The sequence below is a fragment of the Pristis pectinata genome, chromosome 22 (genome assembly GCF_009764475.1).
Source record: "Pristis pectinata isolate sPriPec2 chromosome 22, sPriPec2.1.pri, whole genome shotgun sequence".
In the NCBI taxonomy this organism is placed as follows: Eukaryota; Metazoa; Chordata; class Chondrichthyes; order Rhinopristiformes; family Pristidae; genus Pristis; species Pristis pectinata.
The window spans coordinates 6880845-6897162 of record NC_067426.1 but is presented as its reverse complement, the minus strand read 5'-3'; the positions used below and the strand labels follow the sequence as shown (position 1 = coordinate 6897162).

At 41.8% G+C, this 16318-nt stretch overlaps 1 protein-coding gene across 3 annotated transcripts in view; it reads left to right on the top strand.

Moving 5' to 3' along the window:
• The first annotated feature begins 2241 nt into the window (after positions 1-2241).
• Positions 2242-16318, top strand: part of pacrg (PARK2 co-regulated) — a 247086-nt gene continuing 233009 nt past the window's right edge. For all 3 annotated transcript variants that reach the window (XM_052036416.1, XM_052036417.1, XM_052036415.1), the window contains exon 1: positions 2242-2630. In XM_052036416.1, the coding sequence (XP_051892376.1) occupies positions 2562-2630 (69 nt within the window). In that variant the 5' untranslated portion in view covers positions 2242-2561. The remainder of the gene's footprint in view (positions 2631-16318) is intronic.

Genomic DNA, 16318 nt, shown 5'->3' with positions numbered 1-16318 from the left:
TAAGACAAGCAAAAAGATACTGAGTTATTGTAAAAACCTATCTAGTTTACTAATGTCCTTCAGGGGAGGGGAGGATTCTAAGTGACCCTGTTTGAGAGTTTAGCAAGTGCCATCAGAAGTGCAGAACTCGGGGTGAAGCAACCAGCTGTGTGACATTGGTTTGACTCCCAATAGGAGCTAAAGTGATTGTTGACCCACAGACAAGGCGATGAACTACCGGGCGGCACTCGAGCCTGCAGTGGTTCCCCTTCGTTTGACTCCAGATCCTCTACTCTGGTTCACTCTAAACTGCCTCCTCAGCTCAGAGATTATCAGAGACAGACAATAAATCCTGGCATAGCTAGTGACATCCACATCATGTGATTTTGTTTAACTGCACATATAATTAAGGTGAAAGCAGAAATTTTATATATAAGCATTTTTAAAAATTTTAAACCCTCCTATACTTTGAAATATTCACGTGAGGACCAAAGGTTTTGTTAACCAGTAATTATGGCTTATTTGTAGGTAGTTCCTTGAGATTGAGGGTGACTTGGTTTTGTGGGTTCTGAGGTGGTTAATGAGGCCAATTTGGGAACCACAGAGTCTTCCACAGTTGGAGGAGGAGGTACCTGGGCGAGTGGTGAGAATTCCTTCTCAAGCTCATGAAGCATCTCTGTGTGTTCCTGATTGCTTGCACTCAAGGTCCTCAATACCATCCAGAATGCTCCTTCTCCACCAAGCTGTCATGTGCCAAAGATTCCTGAGAGTCAGTTGGAATTTTCAGCGAATCTTTGCGCACATCCTTGAATCCTTTCGTCTGTCTGCCTTGCAACCTCTTCCCGTGACGGAGCTCGGAATAGATTGTCTGCTTTGGGAGTCTGGTGCCGCGCACATCAGTGACGTGGCCTGCTCAACGTGTGTAATCAAAGCTTCGAGGCTCTGGATATTGGTCTGAGGGAGGATGCTGACAATGGTTGGTTTAACCCTCCAGTGAATGTGGAGGATTTTACAGAGAGAGTATTGTGGCATCTTTCAAGGTTCTTGAGATGCCTGCTGTAGATAATCCTTATCTCGGATGCATGAAGGAAGTGTTGGGAAGCAAAGGAAGCAAGATTTTCAGCGTATTTTACAGTGGGATGTAGATAGATAAATTCACATCAGCTGAAGTGATTTCTCTTGATTTTGTTGAAGAAAGCTGCAACAGTGCAGCCTGCCAAAACTCGCTTAATTCACCAGCTGCAACTTTGGTTTTTTTGCATTAAACTCTTCATGCACTGAGATGCCAAAGTCACTATCAGTTTCACAAAATAAATAGAGTCATAGAGCAATACAGCACGGATACAGGCCCTTCGGCCCAACCAGTCCATGCCAACCACTTAGCTAGTCCCAGTTTCCGACATTCTGCCCATATCCCTCTAAGCCCCGCCCCTCCATGTACCTATCCAAGTGTATCTTAAATGACACTATTGTACCTGCCTCAACCTTTTCCTCTGGCAGCTCGTTCCATATACTCACCACGCTCTGTGTGAAAAAGTTGCCCCTCAGGTCCCTTCTAAATCTTTCCCCCCAAACCCTAAATCTACGCCCCCTCATTTTGGACTCCCCTATCCTGGAGAAAAGACTGTTACCGTCCACCTTATCTATGCCTCTCATAATTTTAAACATTTCTATATAGTTTTGCCACCATGGCTCCTGCAACATCCAGGCCATTATGCCGACAGTTTTGGAGACATGAGAGACTACAGATGCTGGATCTGGAGGAACAAACAATCTTCTGGTCATGGCATACCAGAACTCATTGAGGTGTGGGTGCAGGGGTACAAAGGTGAGGCCTCTGCTGAGGACTGACTGCACGGCATCAGAGAGCGGGAGATCAAGGGATGGTGGGGACCCGGCGGGGGTTGGAGTTGGGGCAAGGTGTGGGGTCAGAAGAGGGTAATGGGAGGGGAACAGTGAGGCAAGGTGGGGAAAGAGGGGAGGACGAAAGGGGGAAGAGTTCCTTCAGCAGATTGTTTGTTGATGCCCACAGCTTGGATTATTTTCTGATTCCTTCCCCTCTCTCCCAGAAACCTGATCAATTAGAATTTCATCTGCCTCATTTTAGGTGTGCAAGTGTTTCACTGAAGTTTCCAGGAAAACAGGTTGAACCGCATTTCAGCAAGATTTGGTCAATCCCACTCTAATCAAAATTCTTGACCTGATTAACAATTAACTTTGCAGCCCCATAAATCCCCAGTTATTCCCTAGGGAGACCAGTACAAGAAAACTTGTCTTGACAAACAATAAACTGCTTATGTCCAAGACTATTGTTTCCAGCAGGCTGTGCTGTGTTGAATGTCCGGGTGATAATTCCATTCTTTGATCATATCTTTACAATTGATCAAGAACTTCTTTGACCGGGTGTTCGGAAATGACGTTTGCTGTTACTCTCAATCGCTTGGCAACAGCTCCTTGGAAGCAAACACGCCTGGAGTCGACAGTGTCAAACACTGGAAGCTGTTCAACTCTGCTTCTCTCTCTTGTCTGTGGCTTCAGTTCCAGACCACAAGGCGACCTTCACACACTCTACCGGGGGTAGAATGAAGACCCTGAAAAAGCAAAGAGTCACTGACCTCCCACTGCAGCCTGCCAACATGAACAAGCCAGTAGTAAGTCATTACATCCTTTGGAGCTATGTTAGCATTTTAACAAGCAGTCTTAAAAGAAGTGCTGAGGCCTTTACTCACCATATCTGCATATTTGATAAAACTTACGTCTGAAGCTGACTTCACCACAATAACCCATGCACTTTTTAAGTCTAATTGTTATTTCAATGGAAGATTACGGTCTGTGACTCAGGGCAAAGATGAATAGCGAGGAGTTGCAGGGTACTAATTTCGTTGAGTGGTTTTAATACAATAAATTCAAGCTCCAATATTCAAGGAACGTCAGTATTTAAAACCCTGTCCTCACACAACAGTGATGTTTTGAAACACTGTCAACCGTGGGTCAGCTGGTGGAACTTTTGCCTGAGTCGGAATACTCCGGCTCCATGTCCTACTTCAATGATTTAAACGCAAAAAACAAAATCTAGACTGACGTTCCGATGCAGAAGCGAGGGAGAGCTACATTATTGGAGATGCTACCTTTCAGGTGAGACATGAAGCTCCCGTTGTTCTCACAAGTGGATGCAAAGATCCCATGGAACTATTTTGAAGGAGAGTAGAGGAAGTACCCAGGCCAATACATTGCAAATATTGATAATAGAGCCCTGGAGTTGTTTGGCATGGAAACTGGCCCTTCAGCCCATCATGTCCATACTGCCCTTTTTGTCCGTATACTCTAATTACTATTCGCCTGCATTAGATCCATATCCTTCTTTATTTAAGTGTCTGTCTAAAAGTCTCTTAAAGATAGTGATTATATCTGATTCCACCAATTCCTCTGACAGCAAGTTCCAGATAGGAACCAATCTCAGTATAAAAAACTGTCCCCTCAAATCTCCTTTAAAACTTCATCCTCTCACTGTAAAACTTTTCTCTTGTTCTTGATACCCCCATCATGGGGAAAAAGAATCTATCTACTCTATCTGTAACTCTTATAATCTTATATACCTCAATCAGGTCATCCCTCAGCCTCCTTCACTCCAGGGGAAACAGACCCAGCCTGTCCAGTCTCTCCCAATAAGTAAAGTCCTCCAACCTAGGCAACATCCTGGTGAATCTCCTCTGCTCTCCCTCCAGCAGAACCACATCTTTGCCATAGTGTGGCAACCAGAACGGCACACAATACTCCAAGTGCAGTCTAACCAGTGTTAGTATGATTGAAGCATAACACCCCAACTTTTATATTTCTGTGCCCCAACCAATGAAGGCAAGCATGCTGTATGCTTTCATCACACCCCGTTTACTTGTGTTGCCACTTTCAGGGAACTATGGACTTAAACTCAAAGGTCCCTCTGTTCATCAACAGTTCTTAGTGCCCTACCATTTACTGTATATGTCCTACCACTATTTGACTTCCCAAAATACACCACCTCACACTAGATAAAATTCCATCTGCCGACACTCCGTCCAAATTTCCAACTTATCCACATCCTCCTGTAGCCAAGGGCAACCTTCCTCACTATCCACAACACCAGCAATTTTGTGTCCCCTGCAGACTTACTAATCTGGTCGTTATCACTTTGCTGTCTGTGGGATCTTGCTGTGTGCAAATTGGCAGCTGTACTTCCTGCATAAAATAATGACTACATTTAAAAAGTATTCCATTGGCTGTAAAACACGTTGGGACTCTGTGAAAAGCATTGTAGAGAAACAAGGTTCTTTTTAATGCTATTTTGCATCCACTATGGCTTGTTGACTGTCAGTTCCGATTCTTATCCAGCTTGACAGTTGTCCTGTGTGGTACGTACACTGCAGTGCCAGTAAACTGAGCAAGTAGACCTTCATGAGTATAAAATGAAATTTATTCACTAACAACCCACTGGCCATTCAGTTTCTTTGTGGTTTGAAAATTGAAATGCATTTGGCAGCACTGATAAACTGACAGCATTTTAATATTAGTTCAGACCTGATCCAGAGAATGTGACCTTCACCACAAACGTATTAACTGGTAAGGGAGTGGACCTCGTGTGGCATTGCTTGTAGGGGCAAGGGTGAGATGGATGCATCATATTACACAATGCAAAAAAGAACCGGATGCAAACTGGGGAAGCATTTTTGTGAAGTAAATTATTACAATCTGGAACGTCTGACAGAGGAAGGACAAAGCAGGGTCAACAGAAAGTTACCTGAGAAGGAAGGAACTTTAAGCTCTGGGGAAGGAAGCAAGGCAGTGCGATAATTGGATAGCTGCACCAAAAGCCATGCCAGATGACTCTTCTTTGAGCTGTATGATTCTATGAACGTGTATTGTAGACTGAGATCGATGCATCTATTGGTAATTGGTTTATTATTGTCACATGTACCGAGATACAATGAAAAGCTTTGCTCTGCATGACATCCAGACAGATCATTCCAAGCATTACATCGAGGTAATACTAAAGGAAAAACAATAACAGAATGTAGAGTATAGTGTTACAGTTACAGAGAAAGTGCAGTGCAGTTAGACAAATAAGGTGCAAGGGACACAATGAGATAGGTTGAGAGATCAAGAGTTCATCTTTATCATACAAGAGGTCCGTTCAAGAGTCTTATAACAGGGTAGAAGCTGTCCTTTAGCCCAGTGGTACATGTTATCAAGCTTTGGTATCATCTGCCTGATGGAAGGGGAAAGGAGAGAGAATGACTGGGGTAGGAGGGGTCCTTGATTATGTTGGTCGCTTTCCCGAGGCAGTGGGAAATGTAGAGTCAATGGAGGGGAGGCTGGTTTTTGTGATGGACTGGGCTGTGTTCACAGCTCTCTGTAGTTTCTTGTGGTCTTGGGCAGAGCAGTTGCCATACCAGGCTGTGAATTATCTGGATGGGATGTTTTCTACGGTGCTTTGATAAAGATTGGTGAGGGTCAGCGGGGACATGCCAAATTTCCTTTGACCTAAGGTAAGCAAGGGTTAGAGGGATTGGCAGATAAGTAGATATTGAGGATCTGCCATGATTTTACTGAACAGCAGAGCAGCTCAAAGGGTTTCATTTCCTACTCCCGTATTTGTTTAACATCCTTATAATGGATTTCTGCAAAAAGAAAACAATGTATGATTGGATTCGTCATATTTTGTTATCTCATTAACCCTTGATTTGTATTTTATCTTAATTTTGAAATCATGTTTGGATAAATGTCTGAATGTGTATTAGTAAAATAGGTGAAAAATGTGTTTAAAGAAGCAATTTTCACAGGTTTTGCTTCTTAAATTATATCTCACAGAATTATGGAATCACTGAATGGTATTGAGTCAAGTTAATTGCAATTTAGTTTTCTCCACTTTTTGCTCAAGATGAAGGCGAACATATTTTAGCTAAGTATGTTTGTAATTTTGGGTACAAATTTTTGCATAGCAATATATTTCCAATCCGACAAAATCAGATTAATCATTTTCATTAGAACCTACAATCTAGTCTCCAGAGTCTTTCTGACTCCTGTGACACATGCAATTTTGCAGTACGCTGTGTTTTCATCCAATAAAATAATTTACTTTACGCATACTGAATCTCCATTTCATTTCTCAGATAATTAGAAGGGGACAAGAGTGACAGTTTCTTAATCTAAATAAAAGATTTAATCACAGCCATTCTCATATTTTCCATTGATAAAGGAGTGTGATAATAATAAGTTGAGGGCATACATTTCTTTCTACATTGTTTAAAGTGTCTATACGTGCACTGATGCTTATTATACAAGACCATTTTTAATCTGTATAAAGCAAGATTTTTATAAAAAACTTTTATGCCAGGAAAGCAGGAAGCTGAATTTTCCAAGAATTGATCACTGTTTCTTTATTGTTACATGTACCGAGGCACAGTGAAAAACTTTGTTTTGTATGCCATCCATGCAGATCATTCCAAACAGGAGTACATCGAGGCATTACAAAGAGAAAAGCAATAGCAGAATGCAGAATATAGTGTTACAGTGTAGAGAAAGTGCAGTGCAGTTGGACAAATAAGGTGCAAGGGCCATGAGAAGGTAGATTGAGAGATCAAGAATTCATCTTTTTCACACAAGAGGTCCATTCAAGAATTTTATAACAGCGGGATAGAAGCTGTCCTTGAGCTTGGTGGTGCATGTTTTGCCTATAGTGCAGACCTCCATAGACTAAGGGAAAGAATGAGATGGCATTGGGAATAATGGTTATGAAGACTGCTTTATGCTGGATTTAATTTCCTGTCCAATTAAGGCAGTACTTTGAAGCCTTGCATTTGGCGTGGTTGGCACTTAGTTGCAATGTCTCCCACTTGAGTTGAGTTTCTTACCAAATTTTAAATCTGGCAGGTAATTGAGGTAAAAATATTTTTTGTCTAAATTTTGTCTAAAACTCCAATGAAATATTGAAAATCTTGGCCTTTAACCTATTCAAAACAGATATTTTAAAGATAGGTTGCACATAAGTAATTTTTGATTCAATATCATTCTATTTGAATCCATGCTTACATTTGTAGGCAACTCTTCCATTTTTCAATACATGTAATAGCATGGAATTTTGGAAACCAAAACAGGTCCATTCCAGTCCATAGAAGCCTCTTTTCATCCTCTCCCCTCAACAAATCCTTAACTCTATTCAAGTCGAGATAATTGTCATGTGCACAAGTACGGTGAGGTACAGGTACAACGAAAAACTTGCTTACAGCAGCATCACAGGCACGTAGGTACAGACAACACACATCATAAATTATACAAGACTGCGCAAAACAAAATATTAGTGCAACAAAAAAAGCACAATCGGAGACGTCCATGGTAGGGCAAGAGGTGGTCCGTAGTGTTCTGTTACTGAGGTAGGATTAGGGTTGTGTAGCTCGGTTCAAGAACCTGATGGTTGTAGGAAAGTAGCTGTTCCTGAACCTGGTGGTGTGGAACTTCAGGCTTCTGTACCTCTTGTCCGAACGTAGCAGTGAGAAGGGGGCATGACCCAGATGGTGGGGATCCTTGATGACAGATGCCACCTTCCTGAGGCAGCGCCTCCTGTAGATGCTGCCAATGGTGGGGTCCCCTCGCCCTTTCTCATTCATTTTCATCCAGTTGACCCTTAAAAAATGTTATGCTGCCCACCTTGGCTGCTTGCAGGAGCAAGTTTCACTTTCTCACCGGCCTCTCAATAACAGTGAAAATCAAATGAAAAACACAGTTGCTGGAAATCTAAAAAAAGCCACATAAAATATTGGAAATGCTCAGCAGGTCAGGTTGACCTGAAAGACTAATTCTGTTTCTCTTCCAACGGATGCACCCTGACCTACTGAGTGTTTCCACCATGAGTTTTTTCATTATTCTTGATAAAGAAGTTTCGCCTGAATTCCCTGTTGGATTTACTTGTGACTGTTTTATGCCCAAGACCCCTTGGTTTGATCTTCAACATACGTGGAAACATTCCAGTGACTCTTTATCAAGCATCTTTACTATCTTAGAACCCTTATCAGGTCTCCACTCAGTTTTCTCTTTTCTAGGGATAAGATTGCTAGATTGTTCAACCTTAGTTGGTTAATTGTAACCTCTCAGTTTAGTTGTCATTCTTGAAATCTATGTGTGCTGGGACCATTTTATTCGGCAATATCTAACGTGCCTAAGGACATTCCTTATTGGAGTCATAGAGTCATACAGCATGGAAACAGGCCCTTCAGCCCAACTCATCCATGCCAACTGTGTTGCCCAGTGAGCTAGTCCCATCTGCCCACATTTGGCCTATAGCCCTCTAAACCCCTCCTATCCATGTACTTATCTAGATGGCTTTTAAATGTTGCTAATGTGCCCACCTCAACCACTATTTCTGGCAGCTCATTCCAAATACGCTCCACCCTTTGTGTGAAGAAGCTGCCCCTGATGTCCCTTTTAAATCTCTCGCCTCTGATCTAAAACCTATGCCCTCTTGTTTTTAGCACACCCTCCCTGGGAAAAAGACTATATGCTTTCACCCTGCCTACACCCCTCATGATCTTATACACCTGTACCAGGTCACCCCTCAATCTCCTACGTTCCAGGCAATAAAGTCCTAGTCTACGCAACCTTTCCTTGTAACTCAGGCCCCCAAGTCCAGGCAACATCCGGTAAATCTTTTCTGCGCTCTTTCTAGTTTAGTAACATCTTTCCTACAATAGGGTGACCAAAGGTTAATGATTCACTGGCTGCACTTGGGGATGGGGAGATTATGGTGTCACCCATTGGGAACACTCCTGTGAGGATTTAGGTCCTTCATATCAAACTATATGAACTGTACAACTATATAAAATGTCAGACCACAGCAGGAGTACTGTGTGGAGTTCTGGTAGCCACACTATGGGAAGGATGTGATTGCACTGGAAAGGGTGCAGAGGAGATTCACCAGGATGTCACCTGGGATGGAGCATTTCAGCTATGAAGAGAGATTGAATGGACAGAAATAAAATAAAAACTGAAAATGCTGGAAATCTGAAATAAAATCAAGGGACTGAGTTAGGGAGAGAGGTTGAGCAGGTTGGGAGATTTATCATTGGAGCGTAGGAGAATAAGAGGTGATCTTATAGAGGTGCATAAAATCATGAGGGGCATAGATAGGGTGAATGTGCACAGTCTTTTTCCCAGCATTGGGGAATCAAGAACTAGAGGGCATAGGTTTAGGGTGAGAGGGGAGACGAACCTAAGGGGCAACGTTTTCACCCAGAGAGTGGTCAGTGTACAGAATGAGCTGCCAGAGGAAGTGGTTGAGGCAGGTACATTAACAACATTTAGAAGGTACTTTGACAGGTACATGGATAGGAAAGGTTTTGAGGGATATGGCCAAACGCGGGCAAGTGAGACTAGCTTAGATGGGAATCTTGGTCGACATGGACCAGTTTGGTTGAAGGTCCTGTTTCTGTGCTGTATGACTCTATGACTCTATTTGGCATCTTAGGTGCTGCTTCTGACTGTCTCTGGCTAACTGGTATCTGGCTGGAAACTTTCCAATCCTAAATGCAAGATATAACACAATGAAACAAATGTTATTCAATGTATTCTCACTCTATTTCTTCAAAACATAAAACAATTTAAAAGATAAACCTAAAATAGCTTGCTTTCAATAACTTCACCAAATTGTATCCGGAGATCACCATTTCATAATTTGAATGTCCAATTGATTTCACCTTGGAAAATGCCTTTTTAAATAGTAGCAGTGTGTAGTATTTTGGATAAGGTTTGTCATGTTAATTGTTACTTATGGGATCATCCACACTATTAATAAAGAAGACATCAGTCCTTCAGTCAAGGGTTGCTGTGACATTGTTGATTTCTGATGACTCAAAGCACAAGTGCACTGCAAGATGATCCATCACCATCCATCTCCTGAAGCTACTCCAGAGACAGAGTGCTCGCTCCTTTGATTCAATTCATTCATCCTTTTCACTGACTTCCTTCTCTTCAGTTTCTTTTTGCTTTACCAACCATCATTATCGACTCTATTCTTTCACTGGCCTGCTTTGTAAGTTCAAAATAGGTCAGATTCTGCCTGACCTTTGCAACCTCAAGAGAGCAGGTTGGCACTGTCCTTGTTATTGTTAGGTGTTTAAGCAATTTTATCAGCATAGGTACTCAACTACGCCAACACTGAATGCATTGGTGATTTGTGTTTTGAGACCTGCTGTAATGGGAAATGAACAATTATAGTTGGCACGTAGTGCAGCGGTTAACGTAACGCTATTAGAGTGCCGGTGACCCGGGTTCAATTCCAGCCACTGTCTGTAAGGAGTTTGTATGTTCTCCCCGTGTCTGCGTGGGTTTCCTCCGGGTGCTCCGGTTTCCTCCCACATTCCAAAGACGTACAGGTTGGGAGCTGTGGGCATGCTGTGTTGGTGCCGGAAGAGTGGCAACACTTGCGGGCTGCCGCCAGCACATTCTCAGTAATGTAAAAGATACATTTCACTGTGTGTTTCGATGTACATGTGATTAATAAATAAATATCTTATCTTATAGTTATAGAATCATAGAGTCATACAGTATGGAAACAGCCCAACTGGTCGATGCTGACCAAGATGCCCATTCAAGCTTGTCTCATTTGCCAGTGTTTGGCCCATATCACTCTGAACTTTTCCTATCCATGTACCTGTCCAGTTGTCTTTTAGAAGTTGTTATTGTACCTGCCTCAGCCACTTCCTCTGGCAGCTCATTCCACATACGTACAACCATTAGTGTAAAAAAAAAGTTCCCCCACAAGTTCCTATCAAATCTTTTCCCTGTCACCTTAAACCTATGCCCTCTAGTTCTTGATTCCCCAACCTTGGGAAAAAGACTGAGTGCATTTACCCTATCTCTGCCCCTCATGATTGTATGCACCTCTATAAGGTCACGCCTCAGAGTCCCACACTCCAAGTAACAAAGTCCTTGGGTTTAGGAGGATCATTTACTGGATTATATAAGGATTTATATTATCTGATTCTTAGCTTTATTTAATATTGGTGTTACTTGTTGATTGACTCTCTTCTGAGAAATTAGAAATGTTTTCAAGTTGTTCCTATTGGAAAAGAATCACTGAATGGCTGCCAGCATGAGATTTCTGGGAAATACTGGTATTGACCTGTGACTGGACTAAAGAGTCTCTGAAGTGAACGTTAAGTGAACTTTTTAATCAAACAATAGCTTTCTTTCACATAACTTATCAGGTCAGGTTTTGTGACTGGCCCTCCATAAACAGACAGTGAGGTTGGGATTTTTGCCCAACCTTAGTTTAAAAAGTTAGTTAAAAATTGTGCTCTTTGTTTCTTAGTTTGTTATCTGTAAGAAATCTTTAATGTGGTGAGATACTTTCCAATCAACACAGAGCGCCCTGTTAACCAGTGTAGAGCTGTAACACTAAAACCCCTCATGGACCCAAACTGATCACAGCAATCTGAATCTAAGATAAGATAAGATATATTTATCAGTCACATGTACATCGAACTACACAGTGAAATGCACCTTTTGCGTAGAGTGTTCTGGGGGCAGCCCGCAAGTGTCGTCACGCTTCCGGCACCAACATAGCATGCCCACAACTTCCTAACCCATACGTCTTTGGAATGTGGGAGGAAACCGGAGCACCCGGAGGAAACCCACGCAGACATGGGGAGAACGTACAAACTCCTTACAGACAGTGGCCAGAATTGAATCCGGGTTGCTGGCAGTGTAATAGCATTACGCTAACTGCTATACTAACTGGAGTCGAAGGACTTCTTGGTTTTTCTATGCCCAACATGACCTGACCATCACCATCAGTATAACAATATGCTGTCCATCTCTTTGAGAATGAAACACAAGATAGTAATCAGAAGCAATGTGCAAGTGCTGAGAAAATAATCATAATCTGGGTAACGCACATTACGAAAACCAGCCTCACCTCCATAGACTCTGTCTACACTTCACGCTACCTTGGTAAAGCAGTCAACATAATCAAAAACCCCATACACCCTGGACATTCTCTCTTCTCCTCCCTTCTCATCAGGCAGAAGATACAAAAGCCTGAAAACGTGTACCACCAGGCTCAAGGACAGCTTCTATTCTGCAGTTATAAGACTATTGAATGGACCTCTTGTACAATAAGATGGACTTTTGACACATAATCTACATCGTTATGGCCTTGCACCTTATTGTCTACCTGCACTGCATTTTTTCTGTAACTGTAACTCTATATTCTGCATTCTGTTATTGCTTTTCCTTTGTACTACCTCAATGTACTGATGTGATGAAATGGATGGCATGCAAAACAAAGTTTTCCACTGCACCTTGGTACACGAGACAATAATAAACCAATTTACCAAATTGACTGATTTGCAGCCCAACCCAAATCTAAATATTTCCTCAGAATATGCAATGCACTCTGATGGAGGCCAAAACATAGAGATGAGCGTAGGTTGGTACTTGATAGTTGGCATGAATTTGGTAGGCTGAAGATCCTATTTCTGTACTGTACTGCTGAAAGTTTGAGTGTTTTCAGCTCTAATCTTGGATAAGATAAGATAAGATTTCTTTATTAGTCCCATGTACATTGAAACACACAGTGAAATGCATCTTTTGTGTAGACTGTTCTGGGGGCAGCCCACAAGTGTTGCCACGCTTCCGGCGTCAACATAGCATGCCCACAACTTCCTAACCCGTACGTCTTTGGAATGTGGGAGGAAACCGGAGCACCCGGAGGAAACCCACGCAGACGGGGAGAACGTACAAACTCCTTACAGACAGTGGCTGGAATTGAACCCGGATCGCTGGCGCTGTAATAGCGTTATGCTAACCACTGCACTACTGTGCTTGCTGCGCTTGCACATCATTAACTGGTTGCCTTCAACAGATGTACCCCTGCAGGTATCATCGGTACCCTTGACTGTAACAGTCACCAGTCTGAGACTGAAATGTCTATGACATTCTTGTAAGAGATTAAAGCATACTCTCAATGGGAAATTATTCTGATTGGATTTCCCATGAGCTTAATTTAGAAACTAGTGATTGGACTCTGCGGAGAGTGGACATCCAGCATCTCAAACATAAAGGCAGGTTACCAAAAGCATGTCACTGAATTTTTCACCACCAGTTGAACTTTCTGTATTGTACACTGCCAGTAATATCCTGCACTGGAATCTGTGTGTTACCAAGGAGATATTTCCATCATTTTCTCCTTTGATAGTTGACATCTATAAGCCAAACTGATTCTCTTAATTATGGAAATTATTCAGATTGGACAGTTTCCCTTCCTGCCCTGTCTCTGATCTCTCCCCTCTCATTGGCCTTAGCGTTCTCTTTCCCAATAGGAGCCGAATAATAGATTATTGTCATGAAGTATTCCTGCTGGGTTAGAGTTTGAGTAATGTACCTGTCAGACACGCTCCAAAATTCCTTTGTCTAATACTTTAACTAAACTAATTCAAATAGAATGTATATGCCTAGTTTTTCACTTATGCTTTCTGACCTGATAGATTTCTATTCGTGATCTTCAATATGGCATCATTCTACCATTTCATATCTACATTCCTCAGACTGAAGATTTTACCAGTCATTCTGTCTTGAAGGGAGGAATAGCTTCATTTAGATTTCATCTAAATTCGAGGCTATTTCAAGCTGAATGATATATGGTTTAGTGCTGAAAAATCAATAATACTGAAAAAAAATCATTGCGTCTCGATTGAAATCCATGGGCTGTCGATCAGAGATGATGTATTTGATGCCGTCCACTCTGCCTGTGTCTAAGAGGGTTATGTGTGCACACAGACTCAAAGACTGATCCAATCTCTGCATCTCATCCATCATTAACTCCCAGACTTGCAGATGTAATGGAACCACCACTGAGCAATCTTGTTCATGCACATTGAATCTTTAATCTGATAGTTTATGATTCCAAAATACAACATTTTCGATGTGTGCTTTTTTCATTGATTTAATTTTCTGGGATCCATTACATCATAGAACCTTACGTCACAAAATCAGGCCCTTAAACACCAGGAATCCACACCAATGATCCTATACTAATCCCATTTTATTCTCCCCATCAATTTCCCACAGATTTTTCCCTCATCTACCCTAGCAGAGGCAAATTAATTGACCAAGCCACAGACCTTTGGAATGTGGGAGGAAACTGGAGCGCCCGTTGACAGAGAGGATGTACAAATCCCACACGGACAGCGCCAGGGGTCAGGATTGAACCCTAGTCGCTGGAGCTACGCGACGGCGGCTCCACTTGCACCCATATGCCGCCCGTCATTATCTACTTCCTTCATCGTGCCCCACATGTCACCGAAGTGTCTCAGCAGCATTGGCGAGGGAGAGTGATGGATACCATGGAGTAGAGGAGTTTTTGGAAACATCCTCTTTCAGTGGGCAGTTATCCCCTGTTCTTTATTTCTTGCCACGTCATGAGAAAAATTGTAACATCAAAAATATTGTGATTTCAACTTTCCTCTCAGTTAATCAATTAACCTATTTGTGGCTAAGTGAATGTAGCCGTTCATCAGTAATTTATGCCGACTATGACATTGCAAGCCAAAGTTGCCTTCACTGTATCGACACACAAAGCGCCGGAGGGACTCAGCAAGTGTCTATTGGAGGGAAATGGACAGCCGACGTCTCGGATCGAGACCCTTTATCTGGATTCTAGTGGCTACCTTCAGCGAATGTAGGCCATAGTAGGTCGATGCATTTCTAGCAAGCGTAACTGGAATTGAAGCTGATGGTAGCCATGAAATTAATAGATTGCCATAACAACTCATCTAGGAAATAATATCCTCCAACAAGGAGATCTGTTGTCTGGTCTATATGTGACTCCAGACCCACTGATGTAGTCAAGTTTAAGGTCACTGTGAAATGGCTTAGCCAAGGGGACAATTGGGGTTAGACAGTAAATTTTGCCTGCAATGTCCACATCTTGTGAACAAATAAGGAAATATTTGGAACTAAAAGGAGCATGGTTTGTGTTGAACCCCACTTTGCTGCCTGACCCTCTGAGTTCCTCCAGCATCTTGTTTGTTGCTCCAGATTCCAGCATCTGCAGTCCCTAATGTCTTTATTTTGGTCTTGAGGCACCCTGGTGTGAAATGACAAGTTGATTAATTACTTTGGCGTGTAACTTTAGGTTTGAAAATAAATTTAAATGTTGTTCATAGATAAAAATTTGGAAACTTTCTGATAAAGTACAGCAATGATGAATTCTGGAAGTCAGCTTTCTGTAAATAGTAGAAGTGAAACTAAGGGACATTTAAGCAGGAAGGCACACAATCTCCTTCTAAACTTTGTACATGGAAGAATATGTCACAATTTGTTAGAAGCAAGCACAAAAATGTAGTTATTATTGCCATCCAAGTAAACAGAGCTGCATATTACTTGCTTCTGTTGCTTTATATTTGAAATATCAGGGAAAACAATGTTGTCAAAATGGCTTTGGCTGCAGCTCAAGCTAATATTTTGCTCTAGCAATTAAATATGTTTTACTTGTGTTTGCTTAGTGTGTTACATGCCACTTTGGCATCCAGCTTTTCAGACACAGTAATTACACCATTAACATGGCTTTCTTGGACTAGTGGACACAGTCTGGAAAGCATTTGTTCAAAGAAAAAAAAGATTATTTGGGACTTCTATTTATTTTGAAATTTGATTTTAAAGCCAAATTTACTTGGAGACAGGATTAGAATAGCTTTACAGAGTTGCAGCAAGACAGAATTAATTAACAATCAGATTAGAAGGAAGCATTTTGCAATCAGTGACCATAATATGACTGAGTGTAAGATGAAAGACTCTTGCATGGTTTTAAATTTCAATAAGGTGAACATTTGATGCATTGTGCAGTGAGTTAACCACATTAAACTGGGATGAACTGTTATTGGGTATTTGGTATGACATTGTGCAGGAAGCGATTACAAGGTGAGCAGAAGAAAAGGTTCAAGGGAATGTTGAAGGTCTTCTTGAAAAAATTTAAGTCAAAGTCGAGTGTACTGTCACATGCACAAGTACATGTGTTCACAGGTGCAATGAAAAACTTACTTGCAGCAGTACAACAGGCACATAGCATCATGTCAAGAGCGTTCACAAGAAAAACAAAGAAAGAGCACAATTAGAACAAAATAAAAACAAAGCCCATTTTAGTGCAAAGTGATGAAAGTGGTCATAGTGTTGCTATGCGGAGTTAGTGGTTAGGGTGCTGGCAGTTTGTTCAAGAACTGAATGGTAGAACCTGCTGGCTCCTGGGAATCCCCGGTTATGTCTGCACAAAAGGAGCATTTGGGTATAGAACTGAGAACCTTAAGTCCATTCA